Consider the following 22,145-nt stretch of genomic DNA (forward strand, 5'->3'; position numbering starts at 1 on the left):
CTAACAAATTAATTGAGGTTCTGTCTTTAAAAAATTACTGTCCAAAAAGGAAAACAGAGACAGAAAGGACAATTGTGAGTGGACCCAACATATTCTCACTCCAAACTATATTCTCACATACTGTCTCTTAGTCACCCCTCGCCGTCACTTTACAACCTGTGTTGTTGTTTATACACTCTAAAAACTAATTCAGGGGACATTTGGTCATTACTTAATTAAATATATATATTGTTGTGAAATAAAAAATCAAGTTCTGAAATTCTGTTACACTTTTTACTTGTAATTGTTATTTTATTGAGCTTGGATGACACGCAAATTATGCCTATTGATTCGATATACTATCATGACTTGTCATAGTTTAACATTTTCAGTTAATCAAAAATGTATTTAATTTTAAGTTCTGTTAATCTAAAATACAATCTGATGACGTGTAAACGTGTTTCATTGTTTTGAGTTGAATGAACACTTCTTTTAATTTAGACGAACTTAAGTGAAACTGGGCTGGGATTTATCCCATCATGCCCATTGCACTTGAAAGAGAGAGTAAATGCTAAAATTAAGTGTTATATAATGTTTTTTGCACAAGATTAATTGGTAAGAGAGATTTAGCAGTAATTAGTGTTTTGTTATGCTAATTTAGAAGAGTTTCTGTTAATGTGGGTTTTTGGAGATTTACCATCATGGTGACAAGCGGTGCTTGGTAAATGTTACCAAGCATGTTACTTGTTACTTAGAAATGCGTTTTATTGTGTCCAAAAAGCATCTTCACCTTACTTAAAACATTATGTTGGATCAACTTAAATAGTTGCATTCATGTTGACAATTTTTAAGGTCATGTTACTTAGAAATGTGTTTTTATTGTGGCAAAAAACCGTCTTCACCTTACTTAAAACATTATGTTGGATCAACTCAAAATATTGCTTTGAATTAATGTAATTCTCCCAATTGGCTTAAGTTAAAAATTCTAATGGAAAACGTTAACATTTTTTATTTTTTTTTTGAACCAATGTTTTATTTTTAAGAGTGTATACACATTGAAAAGAAAAGTCTAAACGTATTTCTTAATGGAATGTTATCCGTTATCAGTGTATCCTGATCCTGAAGTAGTCTAGGACACATTGTGATCAGATCTCAATCTAATGTAAATGCAATCTAGCCTTCCTATCTGCATTCGCAGGTCGACATCATATAAATCCCGTCCACTCTCTCTGAGGCTGTCAGAAAATAATGGACGGAAGCAGTTTTGACACAATTATTAATTATAATAAACTTATTTGCACTTAACAATAAATGACAATATTTAAAACTCTTTAGACTTCTGGGAGTAATTTGATGATGACAGCTAATCTGAGCGTTTATGTTTATTCTGACACATTCAGTTCCTCTAATGCTCACAAAATCGTGCTTTTACTAAAAACTCTATTCATGTAACAATAATGCTAGGCCTATAGCATATTGTCATATTTATCAGAATAAAACTGATAAATGAAAGTGGAGACAATACCTCAAAAGAGGCACATTATTATCACTTTTCAAACATTTATTATTCTTAAAAGTAATGTAAATTACGTTTTCAACAATAGCTGTAGGTTTATTGGCCTCAATGAGTCTGTGACTCCCGGCCTGAGATTGTGTCCCAGACGAAATTAAATAATTTGTGAATATTTGTAAATATTCATGGCTTAAACAGTTGGAAATTTGACTGTAATGTGGATGTATTGCTTGGATGTTTTGCCCAGGCAGGGTTATTATAGCCTAACAAAAACTATTAAAACATTTATGCTAATCGAAATAGATATTATAAGTTGAAAAACTTAAACTAAACGAAAATTAGAAATGGTGCTTTTTTAATATCGTTTTGGGTTTTTCCCCTGACTTTCAAGGAATTAAACGAAATTAGAATGGATAAGTGTCTGTGACCCATTAAAAAAATCCCAGGGGTTTAGTTTTAGCCTACATGACCATAGCAGAATAAACAACAGGGATCAGGATTCATCATCATCATGCACCTGATGATGATGAATTAAATCATATACAAGGAATAAATAGCCTTTCTATATGCTAAATTTATTTCACTTAATTAACATATTAACAAAATGAAAGAAAAAAATGTGACAAGTAATAATAGACTGCTATATCTAGCATAGCAGATATAGCAGTCTATTATTACTTTGTACAGATATATATCTTTGTTTTCATTAAATTAATGCAGCCTAAATATGATGTTAATGTTAATTGTTAATGTATATCTATTCTCAGTGAATGGTAAACATGCAGTTGAGCATCTGAGGATGGTCGTTTTCCCCTCTGATTGTGTCTCTTTATCTTAATTGGCATGACTGTAGAAATATTCACTTTCTGTGAGTAAAAACTGGATTTATCTGTCACGGTCTCAGTCACATTCAGTTTGTTTTGGTTTTCATCTGTCATATGTGCCTCTTTGTTTCGTTTTCCTGCCACAATCTATCACCATGGACATTAACTAGATCATTCACAGCTGTATGTCATTTTAGTTAATCATCTGAGTATTTAAGTTCCTGTCATCCCTGTGTACATGGTCCGGTCTCGTATGCCTTGTGTTGTCGTCCATTGCTCTTTGGCCCTCCACCCCTACTGCTCCGGCTAGCTCCGCCCTCAGTCGCTCCACGAACCCCAACTAAGTTGTCACATGGATTTTAAAATGACTAATTTGAAACAAATGTTTTTGTGAAAACTGAATGCTTTTGTGATTACAGTCATTTAAAATGTTAAATCATGTCTTAAACACAGAAAACAACAGAGTTCTGTGAGATGGACCCTTTACCTGCAATTGTCTGTGAGGCATCACCAACTTTCAGTAACATCAGTTGTCTGCTATTATAAACAGCAGATAGGACACACTTACCTTTGAGTGTCATTTACATAAATCATGCACTTTCAATGAGTTTTTATTTTGCTGCATTGTATTTTTATTTGTTGTTATTATTATTGAAAAAAAGACAATGTTGTGATATTTCGTTTGCTATTATTTCCACTTTTTTGCCTTTTTTTAATGAATGAAATGTGACAACATGCCCACACTAAAAGTTTAATAAGTGTTAGGTTAACAATCTTTTTGCCTATTGCTTATTTGTTGCAAAGGCTTCCAGGAATGCATATATTATGCAAGAAATATTTTCTGGAGTGTAAAAGCAGGACAACTAGCCCAAGTTATTTTGTATTAATGGAGCTTAAAACAAATAAAATGATAAATTAATTTAAATGTATTTAGTTCTGTCCAATGAGAGTCAAGCAAAAATGGAAAAATAACAGGGCTGCGTTCAGCCCCGACAAAACGTTGCAAAACGTTTTTTAAACGGAAACGGTGGCGCGTTGAACACCCTGTTGTGATGACGCAAGCGTTGCAACTATGGCAACTGAGAAGGCCATTCTTTGTGTTCTTTTTGAAGAATTTTCGGAGCCTGATGAAGTCGATATAAATACATGTTTAATACTGCAAAGTACCCTCGATGTTACAGTCACTGCCCTTGCCGTCCAGAATAAAAGAGAACATCCCAATCGAGTGAAGGGATTTGTGGAATTTAATTATTGTGATACAACATTTGCCTCGCATTTCAGCATGAAATATCAACATTTCAGGTGAAGGATAATCCACTTCTTACCTCCAAGACTGTGTTATGATCTATATTATTTTATTGTTTAATAGGCTTATCATTATTGCTGATCACTGTTGTTGTGCTTTGATATTGTAATTTTTACCATTATATAATCAGAGGAGTATAGAAAAGTTTATTAAAGTGTAACTTCACAATACAACAGCAAAATATATAAGTAAAGTATTTTTATGTTACATTAATACCCAGTGTGCGAGCTGTCTCTTTAATACCGCGTGGTTTATATACAGGTTGCCGCTGATTGGGCTGACATTTCTGACACACCCACCAAACAAGAGAAAACGCATCTCAAACCAGTTGCACACCGTTGCACACCGTTTCCAGGGGCCTGTACCATGAAGCCGGATTGGCTGGCTAGCCAGGTAAGTTTCAGATTAGTTTGCGCCAATCCTGGGTTTTAGGTACCATGAAAGTGACTTGGCTTTTAGCGGTGTTCATCACCATAGTAACTTAAGCTCCACGGCTAACCTGCTCGGGGGCAGGATATGTTCTGGGTTAGAGATCTCAAACTGAAATTGGACCAATCAGATGTGAGCAAACTGACACTGACAAATCCAACGCAATAAAGTCACGCCCCCAGTTTCTCTTCCTCTAAATTAAAGACACTATATAGAAGCAAAAAAAAAAAAAAATAATAATAATTTTATTATTTATATATGATTTCTATAATTCTTATATGATCTATAATATTAATCCATCACACACAAGCAATTTTAGTTTAACAGTTATTATTAAGCATTTAGTTAATGAATATTAATATATACAGATCATATTTAATATAAATAAGCTGTAAATAAACGTTAAATATGATGTGACCTTACAAGTATGAGTCTCTTTCGCTATATATCAACTATATAAACCAACTTTCACTTGCACTAATAGAGAAAGATCATTTCTTTTGTTTGTCCTCTTTCACAGACAAGTATTTTCCATTAGTGTAAATGTGTTTAAATTCTTAATTTTCAGCAAAAGAGTTTTGAATCGCGCCGGCTCTCTCGCGAGAAGTGAATCACAGTTGCGAGGCATGTGATTGGCTGTTTGCCACTGATGTCACGGATTCATGTGCACGCGCTCCACAAACTCAGGATCAAAGCCTGAGTTGACAGAGAAAGTTGATGATCAGCATCATGGTACCAACAAAGCCGGATTGGAGTGGTGTGGTTTTGTCAACTCGAAACTAATCCTATAACCCTGAGTTTGTTCAACTACCATCATGGTACAGGCCCCAGGAAACGTGTCGTTCAACCCGGAAAACGTAGCAAAACGTTGCGCACCGGTGTGAGCTTGAACGTGCCCCAGATGAGCTGCAGCTTTAGAAATATGAGGAAATACAGAAACCACAATGAAAGCTGCATCTGTTTACATGTCTGGCAGTCATTCAACTGAGTCAACAATTCCAGAGAAACCTGATGCCTTTAACCTGCTTCTCTTCAGAGACAAGTGTATGTTGTAGATAAAATTAGATTTTTTTTTCTGTTCTTTTTTTTTTTTTAATTAATGACTTTATTTAAATTGGTGCAGTTTTCTAAACTCCCATTGCAGATGCTCACCTTTTTCTTCTTCATGATGACATTTTTAATTTGACTAATCAGAACCGGTTTAGTTGGATTAGCTGCAGCTCAACTGCACTTTCTCAAAGGAAGAAAATAAAACATGTTTAAACATATTGCTTTCATGCATCAAATGGCTCACTTACAGACCTTCATTTTCACGATCTAGAGAGATGATCGTAATTTCAACTGATCATGTACCTGTTTATGATTATATTTGTGGCAGTAATTCTGGTTATATCTGATGGTATGTACAATGCTTTTCTCACTTTAAAAGTGATTCAAGTGAAAACATGCACAGTTTTATCCAATGTGCAATAGCTTTCAGCAGTTTTGTTGATTGCTTTAGGTGATGATGATGATTAGATTTCTATTTACAGCACTTATTATGATTTTTCTCTCATTTAATAATCTAGTTTGCTATTATTAGGAAGATATTTGGTATTTCTGCTCCCTGTGTTTCTTAAATAGTCTGTAAGCAAACCAGATGCTAGTTTATTTTAACAAGCAAACATACTAGGATCTTTGTTGTCTGTACATTATGAAACTAATAGTTGCTTTAATTTAAGTTTAAAGTTTTTCTGAGGATGTATTTCATGGTCACATTATTTAACCGGATTTACAACATTGTTCTTAAACAAAAATTAACTCCTGAACACTGTTTGTAGGAGTTTTGGGTTTGAAGGAGCTCCAATATAAATGCTTGTTCGTGACAGTGATGATGATAGTTGATAATGATCTCTGTATGTACCCATTTACACTGCACACGCACACACACACACACACACACACACACACACACACACACACACTTTGTTTATTTTCTCTCTCTCTGTTTGTTTATAGGGTTGATTTTTGTGTGGTCCCTCTGATGACCAAACGAGTTTTGGTAGAAAGTTTAATATTTTATTAAATAAGCTGATATTTCGCTTTAATTTCTAGAGCATTTAAAAGCATCAGGCTCAGATGAGTCCATATCTGTGTATGTGGGTGAAGACGTGACTCTGAACTGCTCTGTCACACCTGAACACATTGAAGAGGTTTCATGGAAGAAAACAGATGAAGATATTCTGGTTCTGCTCTACCAAAACAATGAAACTATACCAGGTTCATCAGATGAGCGATACAGAGACAGAGTTGAGTTCTTCACTGATGAAATCCCCAAAGGAAACTTCTCTCTCTCAGACTGAAGAGTGTCAGAACTGAGGATAAAGGAGTTTACATGTGTCAAGTGTTTGCTGGAGGTCTTTCAGCCAATGCAACTGTAGTACTGGAGAGACTGGGTGAGTGAGAGGTAAATGATAAAGTTGTCATGTTTTCTAAAATGGAACTTTTAATGTAGGTGACTAATGTAAGTTAATATTTTCAGCATTAAATTTCCCTTGAATAATGTAGAAATTAGCATGCCTAATTCTCATCTTTGCTTTGTGTATCAAAAACTGAGAGAAATAATTAATATGTATTGAATTTCAAGGATTACATTACTTTCCTCTATGATTGCGATTAAAAACATATTATCATTGTAACGTAGTTCGTAGATATGGGAAGAAGGAGGCGGGAACCGGCGAACATTCAACGTAACTTTAATATAAAATAAACAAAGAACAAAACGAAAGTAATGCCGGCAGACCCTCGCGGACGTCTGCCGGCCACACAAACATAATAAAACATAAAATAAGTCCAGGCCTGGTCCTCTCTCGTCCTTCACTGTAGTCGCTCCTCCTTTTATGCTCCCGGAGCTCCTCCGTGAGGGACTCAAGGCCGGTGCGCCTCCCAGGTGATGCTCATTAACACTCGCGCCACCGGCCTCGCGCCGTTCCCTCACGGCTCTCGCCCGCCCTGGTCGCCACAATCATTATGTTATTGCCTGAAGCAAAATGTGAAAAAAAAATAAAAACAACAAATAGACATTCTTCAAGCATATCAGACAGATTATTTTATCCCTTTAGTAGAGCAGATGTCCAGTGATTCATATGCTGTGAACATGAAAAAAATACAGGGCATTTTACAATACTTTGTTCAGTAACTGATGTCTGTGTTTCACAGGTTTCTCTGTTTCACACATAATGGTGTTGATTCTCTGTATTTCTGCATCTGGATCTGCACTTGTGCTCTGCTGTCTGATCTACTGCACTTCACAAAATAAAGGTCATTCAAAAGGCATAAACCAAAGTGTGATTCAATAGTCATAATAGTAGTAGTAATAATACCTGCAACCCTTCAGATGATAAATGGTTTGGACTGGAGAATGGACAAATAATAATAAAATATACTATAAATGTGTTAAAACAATTTGGCTAATTACTTTTAAACTTTCTGGCATGCCTGCATCAGTTCTATCTTTTGCACACTCTCCAACACACACATTCAAATTCATTCAAAAAGGAAGAAAAATCATGAGGAATAGAACAAAAACTTTAATCATTATTCAAAAATGAAACGAAATATAGTTCCCTTTCAGTCAGTCACATTCAATTTTTTTTATGTCAGAACTGAACTGATGAATTGGGATCTCGAGAGCCAGAGCCAGAGAGCCCAATCACCTGTAACTAAAACGAGCCAATGGACATTGACGTGTGAGATTTGCATCGTGCACTCCCTCCCACATCACAGGCATATAAGGAAGTGCATGTGCAATCACACATTCAACTTTTAACATCAGAACTGAGCATTTATGCTCTAAAGCAATCATCTCATTGTGTGACTACGAGTGTGTGGAAGCTCTGCAGTGTTGTTATGACCTCACTCCTCTGATGTCAAGAGATGCTCTAGCGACTGACGCTAGAGATTGCAGCCTTTAACCTCCTTGTTAGAGTGTCCGACTCCCACGCCAGAGACCCAGGTTCGAGGCCTGCGTCAGAGTGGGGCAAGTAGGACCTGGGTAGAGGGGTTACACGAGGCGGGGTGCGCAATGCAAATCTCACATGCCAATGTCCATTGGCTCGTTTTAGTTACACTTGAAGGTGATGAGGCTCTCTGGCGAGATCCCAATTCGTCAGTTCAGTTCTGATGTAAAAGCTCTGTTCCCTCCTTCAGGGAACAAGGATTAGATACATAACTGAGACTACTTAAATACTCAGACAGAGAGGTAAAACCATACAGGTGTAGAGGTAATTAACAACTCCTCCAGAAGGTGGAGGCTCTGGACAAGGACGAAGGACTACACTCTAAAAAATGCTGGGTTAAAAACAACCCAAGTTGGGTTGAAAATGGACAAACCCAGCAATTGGGTTGTTTTAACCCAGCGGTAGGGTTAAATGTTTGCCCAACCTGCTGGGTAGTTTTATTTAACTCAACTATTGTTTAAAAATTACTGTATTGCTTAATTAAAATTAACCCAAAGTATGTTGGAAATGAACATTTATTAATGTTCAATTAATAATTATTAAACAATAAACATTTATTAAATTTCTTATTAATAAATTTATATTATTAAACTATTACATTTATATTAATAAAATATTAAAGCTTATTAATAAACATTCACCTTTTGTCTATTATTGTTGCCTCTAATTGCATCTGGTTTTTAATTTCCCAACTATTTTGGTTTCATTTTAAGCTAGCCATATAGCAATTTTTAAACAACCCAATCGCTGGGTTTGTCCATTTTCAGCCCAACTTGGGTTGTTTTTAACCCAGCATTTTTTAGAGTGTAGTGATGGACAGGAAACCTAAAGGCACTGACACTGAAGACTAGAGTAATGGCTGATGAAAATTCAGCTTTGCATCGCAGAAAAAAAAAATAAAATAAAGCATATTAAAATAGACAACTGTTATTTTAAATACTGTTATCAACTGTAAAAACATATTACATTTTCTTTCTGTATTTTTTATCAAATAAATGCAGGTTTAATGAGACTTCTTATTAGAGACTTCTTTCACAAACATTAAAAACAGTAATGGTTCCAAACTTTTGACTGATATTAAAATTCCAAAAGTAAATTTTAATAGTATTTTAGTTGCACCTAGAATTCAACCTGCGAATTTCACTTTTGTCTTGCCTTAACATTTGATTTAGAAATGGTTTGTCTTTTCCTTTTCAGGTTTCCTTGTGCAACATTCTTGTAACCAGATTTTTCCGCGAGGTTCAGTGGTTTTGCCTTGTTATATTGACAAACACTTATTAAAGAAAAGTCTGAAGGTGGAATGGAGAAGAACTGACTCAGAGACTCTGGTTCATCTGTATCAAGATGGTGAGAGTCGACAAGAGGCCCAGCAGGAGGAGTATCATGATAGAGCTCATTTCTTTACTGATCAGATTCAACATGGAAACGTCTCCCTCCGTCTGGACAATCTGAGAGCTGAAGATGAGGGAAAATACACATGTAAAGTTTACAGTAAAAGGAGATCTGTGTTTTCAACTGAAACTTATTTGGAACAGAGACTACCAGGTAAGTCAATCTAGTAGACACTACTTGTTACATCCCAAACGCAATAATTAAATTGATGTTATTTTGTGTCATCTCTCTATAGAGACAGTCTTTCATCTTCAGATGTTTCTAGTCTTCAGTCCAAATATTCTGATGTTTCTTGCTTTTGTTCTTTGGGGTGTTTCTGAAGGTGAGTGTTTCACTACTAGTGTTTATTGAAGCATTATAATATAGCATTCAAGTATTACAGCAGTGATGATTATCTGGTATTGTTTCAGGATCTCTGAACGAAACAGTCTCTTGTTGTGCTCTTTATTCTCTGAGGCCTCTCATGTTGCTCTGGGCGGCTCCATATGTAAATGAGTTCACAGGTATGATTAATTTATGATTATTGTCATATCATTAGAGAAAATACTATACTTTGTCCAAACCCCCCAAAAAATCCACTAAAAAGTTTTGAGTGTATTATTGCCAATGAGTTGTATATTGTGATTGTCATTATTTTGTATTTTTCTGTTTCTTCTAGGCAAGATCAAAACATTTATTCAAAATAACAGTTATGACACAGAATACATTGTTTTGTCAACTGTTTTTTATTCAGGTAAACAAATCAAGTGTTATTCAAAAGCCATTATCATAAACAAATGAAATGCACATTAAAGGGTTAGTTCACCCAAAAATGAAAATTCTGTCATTTATTCCTCACCCTCATGCCGTTCCACACCCGTAAGACCTTCATTAATCTGATATGAAGCAATGACATTTCCTCTCTCAAGATCCATTAATGTACTAAAAACATATTTAAATCAGTTCATGTGAGTACAGTGGTTCAATATTAATATTATAAAGAGACAAGAATATTTTTGGTGCGACTTATATAGTGATGGGCGATTTCAAAACTCTGCTTCATGAAGCATCGGAGCATAATGAATCAGTGTATCGAATCATGATTCAGATCACGTGTCAAACTGCTGAAATCACGTGACTTTGGTGCTCCGAACAGCAGATTCGATACGCTGATTCATTTATGCTCCGATGCTTCCTGAAGCATTGTTTTGAAATCAGCCATCACTAAATAAGTCTTATTTAGTTTTTTAGGTTTTTTTTTTGCCACACCAAAAATATTCTCGTGGCTTTATAATATTAATATTGAACCACTGTACTCACATGAACTGATTTAAATATGTTTTTAGTACATTAATGGATCTTGAGAGAGGAAATGTCATTGCTGTCTATGAAGGCCTCACGGAGCCATCGGATTTCAACTAAAATATCTTAATTTGTGTTCCGAAGATTAACGAAGGTCTTACGGATGTGGAACAGCATGAGGGTAAGTAATAAATGACAGAATTTTCATTTTTGGGTGAACTAACCGTTTTTTTTTGAAAATAGGCTCATTTTCCAACTCCCCTAGAGTTAAACAGTTGAGTTTTACTGTTTTCGAATCCATTCAGCCAATCTCCGGGTCTGGCAGTACCACTTTTAGCATAGCTTAGCATAGTTAATTGAATCTGATTAGACCGTTAGCATCTCGCTCAAAAATGACCAAAGAGTTTCAAAATTTTTTCCTATTTAAAACTTGATATATCATTGCGCCTGCTGCACTCATGGTACGGCAGCAAAGTTCCTTGATTATTACACCGGAATGAGAGTATAGTTCCTAGACATATCGGCCTAGAAAATCACAACTTTTCATTTTCCGTCAGTCTTAGTACACAATGTAACTACAGAAGAGTCAAGTTTTAAATAGGAAAAATATTGAAACTCTTTGATTATTTTTAGCGAGATGCTAACGGTCTAATCAGATTCAATGAACTATGCTAAGCTATGCTAAAAGTGGTACCGCCAGACCTGGAGATCGACTGAATGGATTCGAAAACTGTAAAACTCAACTGTTTAACTCTAGAGGAGATGGAAAATGAGCCTATTTTCAAAAAAAGTGGAGTGTTCCTTTAATAGTTGAGCACAATATATATTTAACAAATATAACGAATCTACTTAGTGTCAAGTGTTAATACCATTATTCTGAATGGGTTCAGTATTAATTCTCAGTAGCTATTTTTATAGGACTGACCACATTTTATTATTAATCTTATAAACCTTATATGCTCTCTACCTTTATTCCAGTCCTGTTTAAATCTGTCTGGGACAAAAGTCTAAATTACACTGGATTTGAAGGTGTTGTGATTATAGTCCTCTTTGTGATAGTACTCCTGCTAAACCTCATCTATATTATTCTATGTAAGTATTTCTATCAAATGCATGTATGTGCTGTGAAGGGAAATCATGTTTTACCACATTAGCACAAAATATAAAACCATAATATCATAAATAATTTGGTATTCAAGTAAAACATTTCCAGTAGTTAATTATGACTGTAGTCGATATATTACTATAGATCATTTGTCAGATCTAATATTTAGGTTGATTAAACTGTTAATAGATGCTTCTATAATTACAGAGACATACATAATTATGTTACAAACATTAATCAGTAACACACTTTTGTTGCGTCTACAGTTTTAACTTCTCCTGTCATGATAAACTTTCATGACATTAATTCAAAATCAGATAAAACATTTGAGTATTTTCCTCCCCCCTTTTTGATACAGTGTTGGCCAGATTCATTTGGAAATTAAGCCAACAGATGATTACAATTTTCAGGGTTCTGGCTAGAATAAGCTTTGATGTTTTACCTTCACTACAATTCCTACTCCTGTTCTTCGCCTTTGGATCTGCCAGAGCAGGTAAATTCACCTTTATGAGCTATTCAGATTCATTCATGGATAATAGTGCAAGAAAACATTGTTCAGTATTCAAAAATCATAAAAATCATATCAAGTAAATATCTGGAAACTGAGTTGACATTTTACTAGGAGGGCAAAAAATAACAGATTTTTTTGTAACATACCTTTTAAATATTAAAATACTTTTTTATTTTTGTTAATTTGATTACCACAATAAATTAATGTAAAAAATACACTGTCTGCGTTTTCTATTAATATCAAAATCCATATTCATACAGTGAGACTGATGTTCATGTTTTCATCTAATGGTATGTGAATTTGTTGATGTGTCTGTCAGTAAAGCTCAGTATCTGTATTAATATTTTCACTTTTCTGTTCTCAGGATTCATAACTGTTGCAGTTTTACCAGTGTTCCTCACAGTGACAAGATACGATTGGGATCTTACATGTGGGAAAGAGATGCTCTGTAAGTGTTTGAAATATGATCTGATCCCTGATATAAACGTATAAAGAAATCATTACATCACCATTGCGTCATATTGTGATATTTACTCCACATGAATCTCTTATCTTTAATGATTTTGAATGAGAAATATTTTCAGATTTAAAATGTGTGTTGTTTAGACATTTGTAAAATATTATGAGATATCTTCAATGTATATGATCTTGATTTTAAAATCTTGTTTGCTCAATTTAGTCAGTGTCAAACTCAGATATGTTCAAAATGTTTTTCAGGTTCACTTTTGTTCATGAGGTCACTGTGGTTAATTGTCATGTTATTGGTCAATGCCATTATGGTCTATTTCTACATCATAGCTCTGGCAACTGAAAAAGGCACTGTAATAGAAAATATTAGGATTTGAAACATCTTAATATGCAATATCATACATTTATGCTGTAAGTTACTAAAGAGGACGAAAGTTTGTTTGTCTATTAATTGACACATACATTAAAGAAAATATTCCTTGGATGAAGCTCATGTGTTTGTTCATGTTCAGATCGTGTCGGATGGGCCTGTATGATTGCATTTCTTCAGTTACTGTGGGCAGTGATAAACTTCACATGGTCATTTAAATGGGGTACAGTATCAATCATTATTAATCATGTACTTTGATCATCTTCACAACTGTGTTGGGAAAAAAAAACAATTCTGTCAAAGTCGGTTTTGTTTAAATTATTTTAACAAATAATTTCTTGATGCAGTCTTATCCTGAATAAACTAGAGGATATGTTTACTAGAAGAATGAAGGACTTGAAATAAACTCTGAACAGACATTGGAGAAGATCAAACACTGCAATAATTAATTTTTATTCTAATATGCATAATGAATTTATTCTAATATTTACTTTTCTGTATGTCTCTATAATGTCTGTTACTCAATTTCTCTACATGATGATATTTAACTTTTATTTGATCTTACAGATTTGTACCGTATTGTTCCCGTGTATGTGTTTGGATCAGTTGGTGTTGTTTTACTGAACTCTGTTACACTGATGACTGAACTGATACTGAAAACAGGTGAGTGAACACAACACCTGAACATCATACAGTGGCCGATTACTTAATAAATTCACAGTAAATCTTTGGTAAATACATATAAGCTAATGCATCACGTTAGTATAGGTACCAACTTAGCAATCAACCATCGTAACAATGTTAAATCGATGTTAATGTGTCGATCAACATCACTTTGCACCCGCAATAAATGTGGGGAAAAAATGTTGAAATTTCATCCAAAAAGCAATGGTAACGGCATTGAATCAAGGTTACAATGTGATGTTGGTTCAACATCATGTTTGCACTTACAGAAAATGAAACACAACAACTGACTACACCTAAAACTATAACTGACTTAAAGCCACAGAGCCTGAAATCAACAGAAAATAAAAGAAGACAATAAATCTCTCAAGATCACATCAGACGTTCTTTTCGAGAATGAACAGGTTTAGATGTTGATGTTTTATTGAAAAGGTTTGGTCACTGTTATGGTGATCAGTGTTTCTTTACTTGGGTAATCTGACTCTTGGCTTTTTATGTGAGTTTGTGGTCTTTGTAACAGTTTTTACCAGTGTTTATCATGCCACAGTGCATGCTGGGAACCATGAGTTTTATACTATGGTGGCTCTCAGCAGCATGAGTTATTGTTGAGATTCATAAGGTTATTCTTGATGTCTGTGTGTCTAAAAAAAAATTCAATCTGTCAAAAGGAAGTATTTTTAATGAATATAATTTATAATAACAAATAACCAATTTAGGTCTGGGATAAAATTAGTGACTTTCTTTGCAACTTTCTTTGCAACAAATTATATGTTTGGGTAAACATTGTTACAAAGATCACAAACACATAAAATCTAAGAGTCAAACTGTCCAACTAAAGGAAACACTGATCAACATAATGATGACCAAACAATTTCAATAAAACATCAACATCTAAACTTCTGTTAATTATCAATATGAACTTCTGTAGATGAATGACATAAATAAAGTCAAACTGGTTAATAATAAGTGAAGCTGCACTTTTTGGAGTTGTTTAATCCTGCTCTGCTGAGATCTTGAGAGATGTATTGCCTTTATTTAGATGATTTCAGGCCGTGTGGCTTTGAGTCAGTTGTAGTTGTTGTGTTTAATTTTTTCTGAGAGTGCAAGCATGATGTTGAAACAACATCACATTGTAACCTTGATTCAATGCCATTACCATTGATTTTTTGAATGAAATTTCAACATTTTTTCAACAGTAATTGCAGATACAAAAGTGATGTTGAGTCAATGTGGTTTATGTTGACACATTAACATTGATTTAATATTGTTTCAATGGTTGCTTGCTATCTGGGTATTATTTTTATATGGGGCAGAAATCAACTTCAAGATTTTCTGATCAAATTATTCTCATTTTTACACTGATTTAGAGCAATAATACTACAATAAAACCTTATAATCTGCTGTTAATGCTTTTAACTGAGGATAAAGTGTTATTGTAAATAAAATACTATTGTCCATCCTCAGTTAATGGTGATGGAGCAGTTGGAGATCTGAGAATCGTCGTCTTTTCCTTTGAAATCCTCTTTACTTTATTTCTGATGATTTTACTGGTATTTGAACCCTGTGAGTAAACTGAACTTTAGTCAATTGCATTTTAATGTATATGTGAAGTAATGTTTTATTTTATTTTTGTCTTAGTTATATCCACGAATCAGCTATTAAACCATCTGATGTGTTTTGTCTAATCTGATCATCTTTTAAACAATATCCTCCATCCTTTTTAAACACACAGGGATGAAAATGTGTCTGCAATCATGCCAGGTTAGTATCATTATTAAATATGATTTACATTAAATATGATACAGTACTATATTTAATGTGAACCATATTTAATAAATTGCAATATCAGGAGACGTTTTACATCATATTAAGGTGCACTTTTTATCATTTTATCATCATCTCTGGCTGATACAACATAAGTCTTTTTTTATTTTATACTGACAAAGTACAATAAAACAAAGTCTGAGTACAAAATAAATTATACTTGTTTTTTTTAAACAAAATACTCAGTGTTTTCAAGCAAATGGCTAGGTGTTTTAATTGACTTTTTACAGCTCTGTATATGATTGTGAAAATATCTGTTTAAAATATTTCATTGAACACAGAAGGCAATAAGGTCTCCTCAGACTCTAGCTACTGCATCACAGAATCTGCGTTCTCAGGTTAGTATCAGATTTAATGTGGTGTTTGTTTAAGAACAAGTCAAACATATTCATGATATTTAACACTTCATAAAATGCTTGATGATTAAAAACACAGATGTTGTGTAGATCATTGTTTCTCAGTCCTGCTCCTGGAGAACCTCAGCACTGCAGATTGTGTTTGTCTCATTTATTTGACACAAACCATCTTAGACATCTGAATGGTGCAGTTACAGCATCTACCAGCAGGGGCTACATAGTAAAGTTAACCACCCCAAATTTTAAGACTATACTATTTTCCTACTTCTGCAATACTTCAAGCCATTATGTAGTATAAGTACTGTGATAACAGTTAATAAAAGTGTAGGTCATAGTGATCTATGAGTACCCAGAACTTCCTCAATGGAATAAACAAAAGGTGCATCTCAATCAGCTGTTTTTTCCAGTGAACTGTGGGATTTTTTTTTTTTTTTAGGGAGTTCCAATGCACTTGAAGGATTTTGAGATCGAGACAGCTCTTATAGTGTCTGACTCATGCCCTAGCTGTCTACTGAACTAGAGAGCTGATTGAGATGCACCCAAAGTGTGCAATGTTAGCTTTGACTATATGGTGTCTAAATATGTTGCAAGTCACATGAACTTAAACAAGTCACTTTTTTCTAAAACTGAAATGTTTGAGGCTCCAGGACCAGGACTGAGAATCACTACTTAAGATATTTTTGGATTCCTTATGAAATGACTGGATTTCGTCTGCAAAAATTCGCTGAACAACGGTATATATGATCACACCTTTATTCTGAATCTAGAATGCAGCAGGATCTGATGAAGCTCCATCCACTGGATCAAACCAGAACCGGAACAAAGCAGATTCACATGAAATGAAAACTCTCCTAAAGACTGATGATCTGGAAGAAAGTCTGCTAGATTCAGTCGAATCACAAACATAATCAACTATGAGAGAAAAAGACTCTTTTCTTAAACTCATGAGCGCTGACAGCGTTCAAACTGACATCAGTGTTGTTCTTCGTTGTTATTTAAATTATTTTGTACTGTGAGGTCTTTTTTTTTTTTGGCTTTTGTAAATAGCTTTAAATATTTTTGCAGTAGGACTATGTATTTGTAACACAGATGTTGATTTAAACCATCAGAAACAATGAGTTTGGATATTAACCAGAACCAAACTATACAGTAAAGTTCAGTTCATTTACTGATGGAGCTCAGATGGCTTCTTCAGTGGTTTCTTGGCTGATCTGAGAGCAGTTGTACAGTGTTCAGGTCAGGGTTTCCTCAGCTCTGTTTATGTCTATAGGCCTGTCAAAAGTCCAATGACACTAATTTTTCATTCAAATATGCACAAAAAAATGCAATCAAATCCAATTCAATACCATAGGGGGATAGAATATTGTTTGTACAGAATAAAAACCATGATGTCTATGGAAAGTCCCCATAAAAGTTTTATAACTGTTGTTCATTTGTTCTCTATAGGGTGGACATTTTGGGTCTTCCATTTCTTAGATTTCGTTTGATAAATGCTTAAATATATTTGCTTGAGTTTGACCAAAATAATTTTTCAAAGGTTTAACATCTGCCTATTAGGATTATACAAAATGGTATTTTAAAATCTGTGTTTGATTTCTCCCAGAAAGGGGGGTTGGTCCCTCCATAAAAATGTGAAAATTTTTGACGGGGTTCCTTTGGTAAAATTCGCATTCCAAGGGCTAAATTTCACGGGATTGCTTGAACTCGCGGACATGAAAAACAACACCTCGGCAACAGTGTAGCCCAATTCTGTGGGAAAACTGCGGACTGGCAACACTGCTGACGCGCTTCACGTAGTGAACATTATAGGAAGAGTGCATTATGGAAATAGAATTGTTGTTTGCTTGTTTGTTTATGATCATTTATTAAGACTTGTTTGATTATTTTCTTTTAGATTAATCAGCTTCGTTTTGGTCAGCATTATGTTAACGTGTTGATATGTGTTTATTGCACTGCCTATATTTCCAACAAATGACTTGACATTGACACCGCCTTACGACTATATTTGCAAGTGAAAGTAAAAATTAGAAGTGAAAGTAAAGTTGATCTAAGGACATGTCACGGCCATGAGCTTCTGTCAGCGAAATATCTATATTTGCGATAATTTTATAGTTAGTAGACATGATCGTTTTGTTTAATTGTGCATATCGGAAGATACGACCACCGATCTGTGTTTTGATGTCAATACTGCTGATGATCACTGACGGTAAGCTAGCTATCCATTTGCAAGTGAGAACATACACGACTTCTTTAACGTATCTATTTCATTTTATTTATATTTAAATGCCTGTAGACAAATTAAGAAAATATATATCTTGATAATGCAATGTATTTGAAAAGAAGACTTTAAAGTAGAAATCTTCCGTATATTGCAGAAATGTTCAGAAAGTCTTGTTTTGCCTAGACAAACAAACGGCAAATATTTCCTTCGACACCATTTTAATGTAGGGAGAAACTCATCTCAGTTCTCCATTTTATAAGAATCGTGTGCAGTTTCAGATTACTTCCAGAGGTGGGTATAGTATCCAAAAACTGTACTCAAGTAAAAGTACAAGTAGGCTACTTATAGAAATATTTGCTCAAAGTAAAAGTGAAAGTAATAATCTTAACTGTTACTTGAGTAAGAGTAAAAAAGTTGGATACATTATGAGAAAACTACTAGCTAGTTAGTTACTTTGTAACTTTATGGGGTGAATGCAGGTAAAGTGGGCCATCAGGTAGTTGATAGTACTGTGCTCAATGGGTTTACACTTTCAGAGCATGACAATGGCCTTTGAATAAAGAGACACTCTTTAAATGAAAAAATACTGGTGGGTGTGGCCACACCTCAAAGCAGGACACCCTCATGGTTAAAGGTAGAAAACCCTCTGACATAAGAATTTAGTTTCTAAATTATAAGGTTGCTCACTAAATGTAAACAAAACTTATTGTGACAGTTCCTATTTTGTTTGTTACTACAGTTAACAGAAAATAAAATGCAAAGAATAAAATGCATAAAAAAATTGTTAGTTTTGTTTTAAGGAAAGATAGGATGACAGGAGCAAAATGTAGATGCAGAATATAAAATTTTAAAATATGGACACAATTTAAGTTCTTTAAAAGTGAAAAATATAGACAGAAAAAAGTTTTACAATATGGTTACCATTTTAGATGTTCCTCATGTTCAGTTTTTGTTAGCCTATTTGTTGTTGCATGTGTTATAGTCCCATCCCATTTTTAATATGCTGTAGGGTTAATTTTCATCCATATTCTGATTTCTGAATATTCTGATGATCAGATTTCATCAAATTTATTGTCAACACAACATTTTCTATCAGTTGTTTTGAACTGTACACATGCATTGAGTGAACTGATTAATTTTACTCATAGCCTAGGGGCTATATGCTTTTAGGTTTGTTAAATATGTTGTTGAATATGTTTGTTTGATAATATGTGTTAATAAATCATGTATTTTTAATCAATATATAGGATAATTTTTGATAAATCATGGATGGCTCACTTTACCAGACTAGCTGGCCCACTTTACCTGAAAGGAAATTTGTCAGGAGAGCATGACCTCAAAATGTTTACTGGTATATACCTTGCAAATAACACATTAATCAACTGTATTCAAATTGAAATATTATAGCAGGACCCTAAAGTTAACAAAAGTAATAAAGAAAAGAAAAGAAAAGAAAAGAAAACATCTAGGTACCTACATTACATTTAACAAAAAAATATATATATAAACTAAAATTTTGATTAGGAATATTTCTTCTATGGATGAGCTGGAGCAGATAGTAAAAGGAAATTTGTGTTTAAAAAGCATTGTGAGATGCGTCCCGTGAAGTTGAAGGTTGTTAGCAGAGCTGGAATCTAAAATACAAACTCAAATACAATATGTTTATGTTCGGTTAACATTTGTTTGTTACTTGAACATTCATGGCAGCTATTGTCATATTGAAGTGTGTAAGTCTGTCGTACTTTGATATTTTTTTTTTTGCTTATATGGTTTTAACCAGCGTTTACAACATCAAAAGAATCTATGTCAATAATTTATGATCATTGAAATAAATACACTGATAAATACGCCAATAAATACACCAAAAGTACACTGATCAGGCATAACATTATGAGCACTGACAGGTGAAATAAATAACTGATTATCTCTTCATCACAGCACCTGTTAGTGAGTGGATATATTAGGCAGCAAGTGAACATTTTGTCCTCAAAGTTGATGTGTTAAAGCAGGAAAAATGGGCAAGAGTAAGGATTTGAGCGAGTTTGACAAGGTCCAAATTGTGATGGCTAGACGACTGGGTCAGAGCATCTCCGTAGGTGTACCTTGTAGGTTGTTCACATACCGCTGTAGTGAGTATGTATCGACGAACCATTGTCCAGCTGTGTGGTGTCCGCAGCTCATTGATGCTAGATGGGAGCGAAGACTGTTGTGCAGTGTTCACAGCGATCGCAGGAGCACAGTGTTACAAATTACCAGCAGCTACAACAGTGGTGACCAAGGCAATGTGTCACAGCACACAGTTCATCGCAGCCTTCTGCTCTATGGCACCTGGATGCACTGATGGGCAGACATAGGCCGGTGGTAGTTTTCTTGGGATGCTTTAGGCCCCATTATCCCAAAAGCACAATCCCTGACAGCTGTCAGGTACTGAACATTGTTGCAGTGCAGTGCACCCATTCATGTCAACTGTTCCCTGCCAGTGGTGGCCATTACCACCAGGTTTATGCGCCATGCCACACTGCCAGAATCATCAAGGAACATGAATTTCTGTTAAAGGATTAGTCCACTTTTAAATAAACTTTTCCTGATAATTTTTACTCACCCCCATGTCATCCAAGATGTTCATGTCTTTCTTTCTTCATTTGAAAAGAAATGAAGGTTTTTGAGGAAAACATTCCAGGATTATTCTCCTTATAGTGGACTTCAATGGCCTCCAAACAGTTGAAGGTCAAAATGACTGTTTCAGTGCAGCTTCAAAGGTCTTTAAACGATACCAGACGATGAGTAAGGGTCTTATCTAGAGAAACGATTGGTCATTTTTGAAAAAAAAAAAAAAAATACAACTGTATATGCTTTATAAAAACAAAATATCGCCTTGAACGTACTTCTGGTTTCTGCATTCTTCAAAACACTTAACGCTGTATGTCCTACACCTTCCCTATTCTACTTACGAAAAAAAAACGAAACTGGCACCACGTTCGTTCCGTAAGTAAAATAGGAAAGGCGTAGGACATACAGCGTATAAGGAGAATAATCATGGAATGTTTTCATCAAAAACCTTAATTTCTTTTTGACTGAAGAAAGAAAGACATGAACATCTTGGATGACATAGAGGTGAGTAAATTAACAGTAAAAGTTTATTTAAAAGTGGACTAATCCTTTAATGCTTTAGCCAGACATGAACCCAATTCGAGCATTTGTGGTTGGACTTGAAAAAGTGGGTTTGCACTACATCACCACCACCACCACAGTGTACAGGAACTGTCTGAGACGCAGCTTTCTGGTCACATGCTTTGGATGTTTGCGCACGGTGAACTTCGTCACGTAAACGTACTGTAATAATGTAGGGAACCACTCAATTCAAGTTTTTCTATGTTAGTATGAATCCATTCATACTTCAGTAAACTACAAAAACAAGCTTTATTTAATTTGACTCTGTCCCTGTCTATGGGAAAAATTTGTTTTAGGCTTCACTGTACGTGGTCCCTCTGGTCCTCTGGTTGTTCCTCTGGGATCTTCAGTGGTTTTGCCCTGTTATGTTGATGAACCTTTACCAAAGGAGGATCTGGAGGTGGAATGGAGAAGAACAGACTCAGAGACTCTGGTTCATCTGTATCAAGATGGAGAGAGTCGACCAGAGGCCCAGCAGCAGGATTATCATGATAGAGCTCATTTCTTTACTGATCAGATTCAACATGGAAACTTCTCCCTCCGTCTGGATAATCTGAGAGCTGAAGATGTGGGAGAATACACATGTAAAGTTCACAGTCAGCAGGATTCTGGTGAGACTGTGGTCACATTAAAAAGTGCAGGTGAGCAAAAATCAAATAAGGAATTCGAGAAAGTTATAGTATTTTATAAAAATATATTTTGCTGATATTCGT

The 22,145-nt window shown here is 34.7% G+C and overlaps 2 protein-coding genes across 4 annotated transcripts in view; both read left to right on the plus strand.

Annotated features, from left to right (window-relative positions):
• Positions 1-6,150: 6,150 nt before the first annotated feature.
• LOC125279990 lies at positions 6,151-17,440 on the plus strand. The gene is made up of 15 exons (XM_048210249.1): positions 6,151-6,486; positions 7,250-7,351; positions 9,247-9,594; positions 9,677-9,763; positions 9,852-9,944; positions 10,100-10,174; positions 11,701-11,814; positions 12,186-12,320; positions 12,703-12,786; positions 13,319-13,399; positions 13,744-13,839; positions 15,325-15,423; positions 15,593-15,621; positions 15,966-16,022; positions 16,808-17,440. Exons 1-15 carry the CDS (start codon positions 6,426-6,428, stop codon positions 16,946-16,948), a joined length of 1,602 nt encoding a protein of 533 aa, XP_048066206.1. The 5' UTR covers positions 6,151-6,425; the 3' UTR covers positions 16,949-17,440.
• Positions 17,441-17,820: 380 nt separating this feature from the next.
• Positions 17,821-22,145, plus strand: part of LOC125279959 (polymeric immunoglobulin receptor-like) — a 52,563-nt gene continuing 48,238 nt past the window's right edge. Inside the window, exons 1-2 of one of the 3 annotated variants that reach the window (XM_048210205.1) lie at positions 17,821-18,246; positions 21,729-22,073. In XM_048210205.1, the coding sequence (XP_048066162.1) occupies positions 18,162-18,246; positions 21,729-22,073 (430 nt within the window). In that variant the 5' untranslated portion in view covers positions 17,821-18,161. The remainder of the gene's footprint in view (positions 18,247-21,728; positions 22,074-22,145) is intronic. The other 2 variants (XM_048210198.1, XM_048210190.1) reach the window with 2 other exon arrangements.

Source organism: Megalobrama amblycephala, linkage group LG1 (assembly GCF_018812025.1).
Source record: "Megalobrama amblycephala isolate DHTTF-2021 linkage group LG1, ASM1881202v1, whole genome shotgun sequence".
NCBI lineage: Eukaryota > Metazoa > Chordata > Actinopteri > Cypriniformes > Xenocyprididae > Megalobrama > Megalobrama amblycephala.